The sequence below is a fragment of the Prenolepis imparis genome, unplaced genomic scaffold (genome assembly GCF_030444845.1).
Source record: "Prenolepis imparis isolate NDT839.2.m4 unplaced genomic scaffold, iyPreImpa1.0 SCAF_9, whole genome shotgun sequence".
Classification (NCBI taxonomy): domain Eukaryota; kingdom Metazoa; phylum Arthropoda; class Insecta; order Hymenoptera; family Formicidae; genus Prenolepis; species Prenolepis imparis.
In genome coordinates this window covers 9,489,546-9,502,588 of record NW_028141167.1, presented here as the reverse complement: position 1 = coordinate 9,502,588, position 13,043 = coordinate 9,489,546, and the positions used below count along the sequence as shown (strand labels likewise).

Here is a 13,043-nt window from a genome sequence, read left to right as displayed (position 1 = left end):
GTGGGGAGAGAGAGTGGGGGCTGGGTGGTGGGGTGGGAGCCGGCGCGCGCATTCCCCCACTCCGCGGCCCCCACTCCGCGGCCCCCACTCCACGCGCCGAATTCCGACGCGAGACCGCGTGACACAGCGCCGCGCAGGTCAAAGTCGAAAGTCGAACGCGCCGCGCACATCGACACGCGCTCTCTCCCCCGCTCCTGCCTTCGTGTCTTATTTGATTTTTGGTGTAGCGGGATTACGTTCAAGTCTATTTACTTAAATTTAAATCAATCAATTAACTATGAAAGGTATTTAATAATGAATTATTTTTTTATAAATCGGTTCTTTTCTTAATGATTGTTGACCTATTGCGAACAAATTTTATGACATTTTTATGTTGAGAGAATTTTTAGATTGAATGCAAAAACATAATTTTAAAACATTGATATAAGATGATTCATCTATTATTTATTCACATATGAATTAATTAATGTTTCTGAATAGGTAATAAATTAAAGATTATGAAGATATAATTGAAGAATATAACCAAGGAATTTAAATACTTTCAACAGAAAATAAATAACTATATGATTTGACTTATGTCGCGTGCGCGCAATATTTCCGATTTTTATCTTGACATTATTTTTATAAATTTAACACTATTATTGTATTAGTTATGTAATATTAGGAATTTTAAAGAAACAAACTTGAAGAAAATTTAATTTGAATTGTGTAATTATATTTCTTTGCTTTTTATTATTCATTAATTTCTGAGATATTTATTTAAACAATATCCTATACCTAGTCAACTGTTTTGAGCTTATATTGATACTATGCAATTTATAAAAGATAAAATACTAATTTTTCATACTAAGTAGAGAAATCATAATGAATGAACATAGAGAGAATTTTAAATAAATTATACTCTATACTATAATATTAGAAAATCCTACGCCTAATGGACCAGTCTCTTATAATCTATCTTTTCCAGTTGCACCAAAGGCCGTAGCTGTTCAGCAAATACCCTCATGTCCTCTGCTATGGCGTCTTGTCCACTGGGAGCCAGTACACTCAGCTCCACCAAATAACTCTGCGATATCATTTCTGGTACGCCTTCTGGCACCTTACCTTGATTCACCTTGAAGATCTTCGACACCGTGATCTTCATTCTGCCTTTACGGAACATGTAACCACGAGTAACATATTCAAAATCCAGCTTGCAGCCCAGCTCGGTAAGAAACTCTACCACAGTATTGTTAGTGGCAATATCAATGCTACTGCGTACGACTGTTGGCCGAGATTTATCACCTAGTTCAGGTTGACCAATATATCGTAATTGCCATGGCATATCTGCATGAATTGGATCTAGAGCACGTCGTACTCGCAGTAGCAATGGTTGTTCCTGCGGTGAGCCTCTAAAAACCAAACAAATTCTTACAATTTGGAGCAAATTGATGTGTAATTATATTTTTCTCACAATTATCTTATTTTGTTAGAATTAGATCAGAGAAAAAGAGAGAAAGAACAGAAAAAGAGGAAATAGAAGTGTACCTTCGGATGCTAAAACACATCTCGTGATCATAGAAGGGTTCTGGTCCAGTGTCTACATTGTCGCATAAACCACGAAGTCTGTGCAATAATACTTCTACTGAAGTATCTAATACGGAGCCTTGCAGTAGATATTCCTGGTTGGGAATAATGTTGGATTTTAGAGCAGCACTCAAACTATCCATAGCTGTGCTGATTGGAGCAGTCATGCTGGCTTGAGGGTGAGGATTTTCACGAGAAGTAATCAATTCTTGGAGCTGATTCTGATAAAACAAGATATAATGAAATGCTTATAATAGGTGACATTATTAATAATATTTATAATATTTCTTTTATATGATTTTTTACATATACACGTACCTCTCCTCTTTTTATATATTATTTACAATACAATGAAACTTTTTCATATAATTTTTCTCAGTAAGCTGTGTTTCCTATATTTTTCGTCTAACCTCAATGAACTGTTTTTTCTTCTAATTTATAGATTTCTGTTTTCCGTTTTGAGACACAATATGACATTCTATAATTCTTTACATTTATTATCACTACTTCACATTTTTATCACTCGATCATGCATATGAATTATGATATGGAAGTCAAAGTACCCATATAATGTTTGTGATGAAGTTTGGAAATCACATAAAATAAAGTAAGGTTAAGTTTTAACTTGGATTAGACTTGATAGTTATATATTGGATTTATCTATATTTTTTCAATTTATAATAAAAAAATGAAGTATAACAGTTAAATAGAAAATCATAAATATTAAATATTTTTAATTAAATTTATTATTTTAATGAAAATATATTTTGCAAAAGGAAAATAATATTTTAAATTTTGAATAAGATTTATCTTTATATCTGGCATTTTTGTTATTTTATTTCAATTTGATACATTTTCTATAAGATTTTAAATTACATACATTACGTATTTTATATTAGTTCTTAAAGTAAATTTATTCTGGTAATTAGCATGTTCATTTATGCCAACCAGAAAGAAAACAATTCTTTAATATATACAAAAAATAAGATTTACAGTCTTTATAATTATAGTAATATTTTTAACAATTGCACATATTGCAAGAGCTTGAAGAGCTCTTTAAGATATAAACTATAATAAAAAATTACAAGATTTCCCTTATCTCTCTCAATAAATTTAATTCAAAGAGATTTTGTTCATTGGCACAATCCCAGTCCTCATTAAAATGAAGTTTAACGATGATGAATTGATCAAAAAACGATTTGTAAGAATTGACAGTCTCTTCCGATAGGAATATACTATCACTATGTATTAGAAGCAAGAAGTTTCTCTTTCACAAAACTAACTACACTGTTAGATTTGTCAGCATTTAATAATGGCAATTATTATCGCATCTGTTAAAATGCTTCTGAATTTTGGATTAATTGGATATACTTGATATATTTCGCCACTGCTATAAAATATCACCTAGGGACGCGCTTTATAGTCGCAGATTATAACAAAGTATTATCGCAATTACACGTCGCGAATATCGAGCGTTACTATAAACTAATTATGGAAAATTCGACAGTCTCTTGTATTTTGCAAATCTTATCCCTGTTCTTTTTCCAGCTACACTTTCTACACGCTTATTTGCAAATCTGTAATTCTACCTTCCATTTTACTTCCGTCAATGATCTTTATACTTTCAATACCGAAAGCGTGAGAGAGCGTGGCTAAAAAGAACGAGCTCTCATTACTGATCATCGACTCGCAATTATGTAATTCCTATAGATTGCCTATCACCTCGAAAATTTATTCCTAGCTAGGACAAACGCTGCTAATGCGCTCGTAAAAAAGCAGGTACGGGCTAGCAAGCAGCACCTGCGTTAGAGACACGCTCTCGACAACGATGTCGGACGTGTACAGCCACTGATCCGTTTTATTTCCGCGTCTAAAGCAAACAAAATGACCGGAATCCACCGGGCCGCGGTGTTCGATCACCGCGCATAATCGATACTTATGTTTACCCTGTATCGTCGTAAAACCACTATCGAGAAACTTCACATCACCCTATAAATATAAAGATTTTAAATTAAATTAATTGAATTATGTATTATCTATAGAAGTTTACGCTGAAGATTATACATACATATGAATTAACTACAGTTCCCAATTACAAATTTCAATTGAATCTTTTCAATTATCTTTTAATATTTTAATTTTAATTACATTATAATAATTTTATTATGATAAATGTTATTATAATAAATTTAATAATTTATTATAATAAATTGTATTGTAATAAATTTAATTTTATTATAATAATTGTAATTTGATAAACTAAGTATCTTACAGTTGTAATCAATAAAATGTTTATTTTTATTTTTTTAATTATAATAAATTCAATAAAATTTGTTTTTATTTATTATAAGAAAATTATCAAACTTACCTGTGCGCTTCTCTTTTTTGTTTCTGTGTAAGTGTAAGGATCTAGCACCAGAAGTTCGGGAAACGTAATCTGGTCGTCCCTTTTAATTGGCACGCCCGAGGAACTCCACGTAGTCCTCGGGATGTGCAAGCATAAGCACTTGGGCAATTTTCCGAGAGTGAGGGTCTTGACGGCGGCACAACGCGACGAGCATCCATCGCATTGCACGTCGCGTACCATCTCGCTGTCCACAAAACGTGACAGCAGCCACTCCAGAGTGTGGTGTTGCGGCATGAACGAGGTGAGCGGTGGTAACGGTAACGATAAGGTCTCGAGCTTGTCGTAACGTACCGAAGACTGAAAAAAAATCAGATTGATATTAAAATCTAGTACATAGAAATGTTTAATTCGATAATTTAAATTTGAAGGCAGAATTTATCTTGCACTTTTTTGTGTACCTTCCAGAAGCAGCTGCTGCACTGAACTTGGCTGGTGATCAGACCTGAGAACGGATGCGTCTCTACTGAGACCGAGGGAATGTTGACAAAGGGCATGGCACATAGAGATTTCCACGATCTGAAGGGACTCTTATAATCGCCATTGCTTTGAATGCTTCGCGACAGCAATTCTGAAGATCTGGCAAGGATCATACCGGGTCTGCACCCAATGCTCGGAGACATGCTGGATACAGACGAGGTCGAGGTCATCATTTGATTGTTACAGTTCTTGTCGAAGCCCTTTGGAGTATCGGTCTCAGTTTTCACCGATGCAATATCATTGCAGGATGCGCTTCTGAGATTTAGAATTTGAGATTCAGGAATGTCAGCCACTCCTCTCATGTTTGACTCCATATTCGGACTTGGCGGCAGCGCGTCAGACAAACAGCCTTTCTGAAAGCGCGACAATTAATGATTAATTAGTAGTAAGTCTAATAATTAGTAAGTTGAATCATAAGAGTCAACTTTTATCAATTATAAAAATCTTGGAGAAATATATAAAATTTTTTCTTTTAACTTTGTGACTTTCAATTGTCAAACAAATTATGTTACAGACAATACTGAAATATTGTTTAATATCACATACTCTATTTGCAGGCTGCATTTCAGCGTCTAATGCGCTAAGAACTACATGGAACAACTCGTGAGCATCTTGATGACCAGGCCCAAAATTCCACAGCGAACCGACAGAAGAAATGATTTCAACGGGTGTCACATTACCATACAAGTCATCCGCAAAACCATTAATCTCTGTAAGGTAAGTACAAGAAGTATAAAAAGATATAAAAGTGTAAAGAAATAACAGTAATATATATGAATAATTTCCAAAAATTTGATACGAAAAATGCTTTAAGATTAAAGATTTCAAAGCTGTCGCAAAATAAAAAATAGTTTTGAAAAAACTACGAGAACTTGCAGTTTAATATATTTAGGGATGGGATATTATAATTTTAATATCTGATCAAAATTTCATACTCTTGAGGACAGAAAATAGTGTATCAGCAAAATTTCTGTTCTTTTCCTGCTGTCTTTGAAGCCAGAAAATAAATGTGGGGCAAGCAGCCAGGGCTTGCAAGAGAGAATTCAGAAAACATGTATATCCCAAATTATTGATCCCGACAACTTGGCCTAGAACACAAATAATATTATAAGTATCAGAATGTTGGCTCTATTAAATACAAAAATATCTATAATTAGATAAAGTTAATTATAAAAAGTATTAAAAAATTTAAAAGATATATAAAATTGAGAGAAAACTACAATGAAATAAAAATACAAAATAAATAAATCTCTGATAAAAGATCTAGAAAAAACATTTTAACTTTACTGTTATTTTTAACACTGTAGCTAAAAAAGAGAGAAGATATAATTGACAATGCATAATTAATATTAGTCTCGTAATAATTTTATTGGAAATGAAAAAAATAAACACAAAAGAAAGAAAGAAAAAATTAGAGAGTATGACAAAGAAATAATCTTGATTTTTGCTTGATATAGATACTTGGAGTTTTGAGGCTCGGGCATTACCTTTTTTTCGGGGTTTCGGCGACGGGCCCCAGAGGACAAATAGGCCGACGGCGATGGCGAAACCGACGCCGGCGAACATCGCGATTCTCTCTACATCCATTACGTATGAAATCGCTTTCCAGACGGGGCGATCTTTTAACTTACATACATTACAGCTCGCGTAATTCCCTCTCCTATTTGCTCGAGCATGCTTCCGAAACGACCAACGCTGCCCGATGAAAACGCCGAGCGAAAAAGAAACTCGACGTGGACGGAATCTAACTTGGACGAGAAATTTCCAAGTGACGTTACTCCTTGGCGAGTCGCGCCGCTCGAGTATAAAGCGATTGAACGCGAGCGATTTCTAGGTTACCCTCGAATGACAAGTGTAACGTGACGAAAAATAGAGGGGAACGAATAGGAAAAAAAATAGAAGATAAATATTTATTAAATTCGGAAAGAATGTATGAGGCGCGTTTTTTTATTAACAGAGATCTCACGCGACCAAGTCCAAAGTATGCGCAGCTGCAACGAGAACGATAAAAAAGTGTATAAAAACGCATTTGTACTTGCAGTATCCTAAAACGAATAGAATGTTTCTTTCAATTGCACTACATAATTCTCTCTTTCTCTTGAAAAAAAATTGTTTATGATCAAATTTATATTATACTCGAATAATAAGTACATTTACATTTCGGCGCGTTAGAGAGATATAAAAATCGCGAGAGAAGAGTCAAAATTTCCAAGTGCAACAAGTGCAGTTAAAGAAGGCAAAGGCGTACAATAAATGCCTGTTGCACAGAATGAAGCGGGAATAATCCAACAATTTCTTTATTCTTACGAAAATAATTTTAAAAAACAGCTGTCAACGTCGCGTTGACAGCCATGAGCGCGTTTTTACTTGTCACTCGCGACATCATCTGTCCTTGTTTTCGAAACAAGAGATGCGTTCGAAAATTCTATCCGCAGGAGTAGCGTTTAATCGACCAATGAGGAGAAAAAAATCCTTGCTCCTGATTGCTCACCTAAACATCACTTTACCCTAGGATTTTCGAACGCACCCCAGAATGAGGCCGATATTACATTGGTCGTACGACAAACTTTTTAAGCTCATTGATTGGCTACAAAATAGAGACTTGAGAAATTTTCTATACTGCAGCCAATCAATGCGCTTAAAAAGTTTGTCGTACGACAAATGTAATATCGGCCTGAAATGAATGATCACGAGCGTCGAGTGGAACGATTTAAAAATTGTGACGTAACGAGTGTATATGGTTTGAAACTTTGCCCGTACAGTAGCACCCTCTTCAGAAATATCAGTGAATTAACGTATATATTTAAAATAAACACGCAGTGTGATGGCGAGTGAATTTACGGACGCAAAATTCGAAAATACAATTCTACAAGAAGAAAAAGGAGGCAAAAACAATAGGAAATAGGTACTATAGTTGTCTACGAGATATTGAGGTTATTGTTAGTTGCAAAATCGATGGAGAAGTGTCGATTAAATTATAACCTTTTTATATATCATGCGTTGCACTCTCTTTGTACATTTTGTACTATTCTCAATCTCGCACAATGTTTTTGAAAAAGAGGAGAGTATTGATATTCGATTTAGAGATACCGGAAAAGTAATTTCGCGTTCTCTGATATCTTTTATAATCCTATTATAATTTGTCGGATTACTGTGCACACACGTATATATATTGCGCATGTGCTATTACATTATTATTATGTTGCAAACGGAATCATTTTACTTATGATTGTGACATATAAAAAAGTTAATAATATAAGTGTGCAATAAATAAAAAAATTAAAGTTAATAATACTTAATATATTTCATAAAATTTTTAAAAATAATACTTCTGACAAATACAAGAGAAAATTGATAAAGATTGCGCAAGATTATTTCGTTAAATTACTGCAATAATTATATCCTATCGATGTCAAAATGTCGTATCTAAATATTTGATTTATATGTGACAGGATTATACGAGTGCAGAGAAAGATGCCACACGCCAAAGTGCATTGCTGACGAGTGCATCCGGTCTTCAACGCCCACACATGCACGAAAAATACGTCAGCGCATATCGATGACGACGAGGATGGCAGGAAGGTCGTGCGATTCATCTGCTTCCCCTTGCCCACAGGGCGAGGAAGAAAGGAAGGAGGGAAAGGAAGACGCATTTCGCGAGAGGGTGAAGGAAATTGCATCTCTCGACGATGACTGTATTTGACGTCATCCGCTCGTGAGGCGAATGCGTGTGCGTTATATGTAGATACGCAAATACGCATCGCGGGAACGCAAGAAATACACGAATAAGGCGACGCTCACATCGCGAGATCGGCGGTGATCTTCGAGAACAGAAACTAAAAGGTAAGTGGAATTTTTAAATAAAAAAAATTTGACACGTTTTGTCCTAAACATTTTTTACACGTTCTACGTTTTAATATAATTTTTATAACGAGAATTATTCAAAATGCGCCTGTAAAATTCACCCAAATTCATTTTGGGTAACAGGATAAGAGAGATAAACAAACGTTCATATAAATTTTCTTCATTATAATAAATAAATACATAAATAATACTATTTTTGGCGTGCTCGTTTCGGAGATTGTACTCAAATTTAATAAGACACATGAACAACTATATATATATGTTGTCGAGTTGCCTAAGCGTTTTATACATCATCATTAATTAGTCGGTATCAATAGAGTGATGATCGGAAAGGGGCGGTAGGAAAGAATAAATAATTTCAGCAGAGATCTTTCATAAGAAATAAAAATTCTTTCATTTTATATTAAAAAGAATATTATTAAATAGATTATATAAAGTTTATTTAAACTCGAATTATATTTTTTTTTAAATCAGCTTATTAAGATGTTAATTTGCTAACTAAATTTTAAAATAAAAATATGTTATAAGAATTAAAATAATAATGTTGTAAATAATATGTTATAATATAATATCTTATTTTCGATTAATATTTTTTGACAGGAATCAGCTGATAACTGTCAAAAAATATTAATAGAGTTTAAAGAACTATAACATATAATATTATTAACACTTTAATCAGCTGATTTCTGTCAAGAAATATTAATAAATCGTTACTTTGCTAATTAAATTTTAAAATAACAATATGTTAAAAATATTAAAATAGTAATATATTGTAAATGATATAATACTTATATATGTTATTATACTTATGTTATATGTTATAATACTTCATTTTCGATTGCTATTTTTTGACAGGAATCAACTGATAACTGTAAAAAATAATAAACAAATTTAAAATATTATAACATGTTATTTCAAACATATTATTATTTTAATTTTTATAACATCTTATTATTTTAAAACATAATTAGCAAATTAACGCCTCATATATTTTATAACACGAAATAAAATATTATATTTTATATAATAAAAATATAAAATTTTAAATATATTTTATTTAAAATACATAATATAAATCTGCGGTGTTCGCGGCGACTGAACAGAGTTCATGACGACATAGTGCCGATTTTTAATTTTTTAAAACGAGTGAAATATACATCACTTATATATTTCGATATTACAATGTCTGCGGATTATTTTTGTACAAAAAACATACGAGTGTACAAATTATTTTATTTAATATACGTAATATAAGTCTACGTTGTATAGGGTCCGTGGTTACAAAGAATCAATATTTAAAATTTTAAAAAAAGCCAAAAATTCATTGCTTGTATATTTCGATACTACACTGTTTGCAGATTATTTCTATATCTTAAACATGCGAGCGTACAAATTCTTTATTTAATATACGAAACAAAAGCACCATATAGGATCCGCGGCTATAAAGTATCGATTTTTAATATTATAAAGACAATCAAAGATTAGTCATTTGTTTTTTTTAATAGTACATTTTATTACTTTTATATCAAATAGATTCGAGCGTTCAAATATTTTTGTTTAATACACATAATATAATTCTTAATAGTTGTAATTTGCATACACTATGCTATTAAAAAAAACAAACAATTTATTTTTGGCCTTCTTTAGAATATTAAAAATCGATACTTTATAACCGCGGACCCTATAAAACGCAATCTTTCATTATGTGTATTAAATTGAAAAAGTTTGTACGCTCGATTTTTTTGGTATAAAAATAATCTGCAATGAGTATGCTACTGAAAAAAACAAACGATGAATTTTTGGCTCTTTTTAAAATATTAAAAATCAATAATTTATAACCGCGGATCCTATAAAACGCAATCTTTTATTATGTGTATTAAATTGAAAAAGTTTGTAGGCTCAAATCTGATTGATATAAAAGTAATCTGTGAAGAATATATTATTGAAAAAAAAAAACGATGAATTTTTGGCTCCTTTTAAAATGTTAAAAATAAATACTTTATAACCGCGGACTCTATAAGACGCAACTTTTATTATGTGTGTTGTGTTAAATTGAAGAAGTTTGTACGCTCGATTCTTTTTGGTATAAAAATAATCTGTAATGAATATACTACTGAAAAAAACAAACGATGAATTTTTGGCTCCTTTTAAAATATTAAAAATCGATAATTTATAGCCGCGGAACCTATAAACCGCAGATTTATATTATGAGTATTAAATTGAAAAAGTTTGTAGGTTTAAATCTGATTGATATAAAAGTAATTGGCAAAGAATATACTATTGAAAAAAACAAACGATGAATTTTTGGCTCTTATTAGAATATTAAATATCGATACTTTATAGCCGCGGGCACATTAAGACTCAGACATATATATTATATGTATTAAATAAAAAAATTTGTAGGCTTGAATCTATTTAATATAAATGAAGTTTGCATATAATGTACTATTAAGAAAAATAAGCGATTAATTTTTGGCTCTCTTTAGAATATCAAATATCGATATTTTATAGCCGCGGACCCTATATACCGCGAACTTATATTATGTATATTAAATGAAGAAATTTGTAGGTTTGAATCTATTTGATATAAAAGTAATCTGCATATAATGTACAATTAAAAAAAACAAAGGATTAATTTTTGGCTCTCTTTAGAATATTAAATATCGATATTTTATAGCCGCGGACCCTATATACCGCAGACTTATATTATGTATATTAAATAAAGGAATTTGTAGGCTCGTATTTGTTTGGTATAAAAATAATTTTTTTACAATATACTATCAAAATATACAAACGATGAATTTTTGGCTTCTCTAAATATAGTAATATACGTAATATAAAAATGCGCCGCATAGGATTCGCGGCGATATAGTATCGAGTCTTAATATTTTAAGACGAGCCAAAAATTAATCTTTTGTATATTTCGAAAGCACATTGTTTGTAGAATATTTTGGTACCAAGCACACACCAGCGCACAAATTTTTTTATTAATTATACTTAATATAAGGATGCGCCGCATAGGGTCCGTAACGACATAGTGTCGACTTTTAATATTTTAAAAGGAGCCAAAAATCCTTTTCTTATATATATCGATAGTACATTGTTTGAAGAATATTTTGATACCAAGCAGACACCAGCGTACAAATTATTTTATTATATATACATAATATAAGAATGCGCCGCATAGAGTCCGCGGCGACATAGTGTTGATTTTTAATATTTTAAGGCGAGCCAAAAATTCATCGCTCATATATATCGTTAGTACATTGTTTGCAGAATATTTTGGTACCACGCAGATACCAGCGTACAAATTTTTTTATTTAATATACATAATATAAGAATGCGCCGCATAGGGTTCGAGGCAACATAGTGTCGACTTTTAATATTTTAAGACAAGTCAAAATTCAATTACATTGTATTACGTTACATACGAATAAAATTGTTACCGTGTCCGGGGCTATTGATCTTACAGAAAAATATGACACGTTACCATTTGTAAAATGTTTCAAACAAATTATGAAATAATTTTTTTTGATACAATTGATTAAGTATAGACAGACTAATCTAAAGAGATAATGCTTCATCGATACTTTCGAATAAATAATTATTTCTCTCAAGCATCTCATTTATTCCCTTATATATATCTAAATAATAAATTTTTCCCCAAAATTCTACTCTTATTTTCATCAACGAGTCTTCGGTTGAGTGGCAAAAAAATGTTCCCCAATAACTCAACACCTGAATCAAGAGATATCATTTTACAAATCATTATTTTTATTTATTTCGAGAATTCTATTTTCGATGCTTATTTTTTTTTTTTCATGAGTCATCGAGCCTTATGTATGATTATATGGATTTTTATTGTGTCAAGTTTTCAATCTCTCTTTCACGTGATGCCATAATAACGCGCAGCAGAACAAATTTCGGGACTCGAGGCTTTGAAATTCGAAAAAGAAGAAAAAATGAAAAAGTAGCAGAAAAAGACGAATTATGTAATAAGTTCGTTCGGCCGGGTTCTTCATTCCAGATCCCACATAACACCCTCATTCGACTCGCTTCGTCGTCGCGTCTCTTGGTCCCACCTTCTTCGTCGTCATCGCGCACTATGCTACCTTAGTTCTTCATCGTCACCCCTCTTCGTCCTCTCATCGCTACAATTTGCCTCTGAGGCTGACAGCAGCTATTTTCGTTTCCCAGCGACAATATAGCAGTCACCGTTTAGGTCGCTCTTACTAACTAAGTCGAGCTTTGGCTCACCTCTCTTTTTCTACCCGATAAAAAATTTTTTTATATACATATAATCAGATATAACAATATAAAATTATATTGAAATATATAAAATTCCATATAAGTTATCTATAATTACTAGAACAATACAAGCGCGCGCCATTTGATTTTATGCAAAAAAGAATGATATTTTTATATAAAGTTTGTTTAAACTTTATTAATATTTTGTGACAGAAATCAGTTGATTAAAGCATTAATTTGCTAATTAAATTTTAAAATAAAAATATGATATAAAAATTAAAATAATAACGTTATAAATAACATGTTATAATAATACTTTAAACTCGAATAATATTTTTTGACAGAAATCGGCTGCAAACTGTCAAATCAGCTGAAAATTTATTATATAGAAATGAGATGCTTGAGAGAAATAATTATTTATTCGAAAGTATCGATGAAGCATTGTCTCTTTAGATTAATCTGTCTATACTTGATCAATTGT

The 13,043-nt window shown here is 31.8% G+C and overlaps 2 protein-coding genes and 1 long non-coding RNA gene across 5 annotated transcripts; 1 reads left to right on the top strand and 2 right to left on the bottom strand.

The window, feature by feature from the left end:
* Nucleotides 1-130: 130 nt before the first annotated feature.
* LOC145940431 (uncharacterized) lies at nucleotides 131-1,611 on the top strand. Its single transcript, XR_014426013.1, has 3 exons — nucleotides 131-284; nucleotides 968-1,208; nucleotides 1,473-1,611. It is a non-coding gene; the product is annotated as an uncharacterized LOC145940431 (long non-coding RNA).
* On the bottom strand, nucleotides 713-2,168 carry Med18 (mediator complex subunit 18). The gene is made up of 3 exons (XM_083045582.1): nucleotides 1,885-2,168; nucleotides 1,528-1,787; nucleotides 713-1,391 (listed from the first exon to the last, which is right to left on the bottom strand). The coding sequence occupies exons 2-3, from the start codon at nucleotides 1,731-1,733 to the stop codon at nucleotides 932-934; spliced, it is 666 nt and encodes a 221-aa protein (XP_082901708.1). The 5' UTR covers nucleotides 1,734-1,787; nucleotides 1,885-2,168; the 3' UTR covers nucleotides 713-931.
* A 317-nt stretch (nucleotides 2,169-2,485) lies between these two features.
* Nucleotides 2,486-6,834, bottom strand: Usp30 (ubiquitin specific protease 30). Of its 3 annotated transcripts, none has more exons than XM_083046145.1 (7): nucleotides 6,818-6,832; nucleotides 5,938-6,441; nucleotides 5,386-5,538; nucleotides 4,997-5,160; nucleotides 4,372-4,803; nucleotides 3,935-4,270; nucleotides 2,486-3,555 (listed from the first exon to the last, which is right to left on the bottom strand). In XM_083046145.1, the coding sequence occupies exons 2-7, from the start codon at nucleotides 6,035-6,037 to the stop codon at nucleotides 3,304-3,306; spliced, it is 1,437 nt and encodes a 478-aa protein (XP_082902271.1). In that variant the 5' UTR covers nucleotides 6,038-6,441; nucleotides 6,818-6,832; the 3' UTR covers nucleotides 2,486-3,303. The 3 variants fall into 3 exon arrangements, with proteins under 3 accessions (XP_082902271.1, XP_082902270.1, XP_082902269.1); XM_083046144.1 differs by lacking the exon at nucleotides 6,818-6,832 and adding an exon at nucleotides 6,758-6,773; XM_083046143.1 differs by having other exon boundaries at nucleotides 5,938-6,834.
* Nucleotides 6,835-13,043: the final 6,209 nt, after the last annotated feature.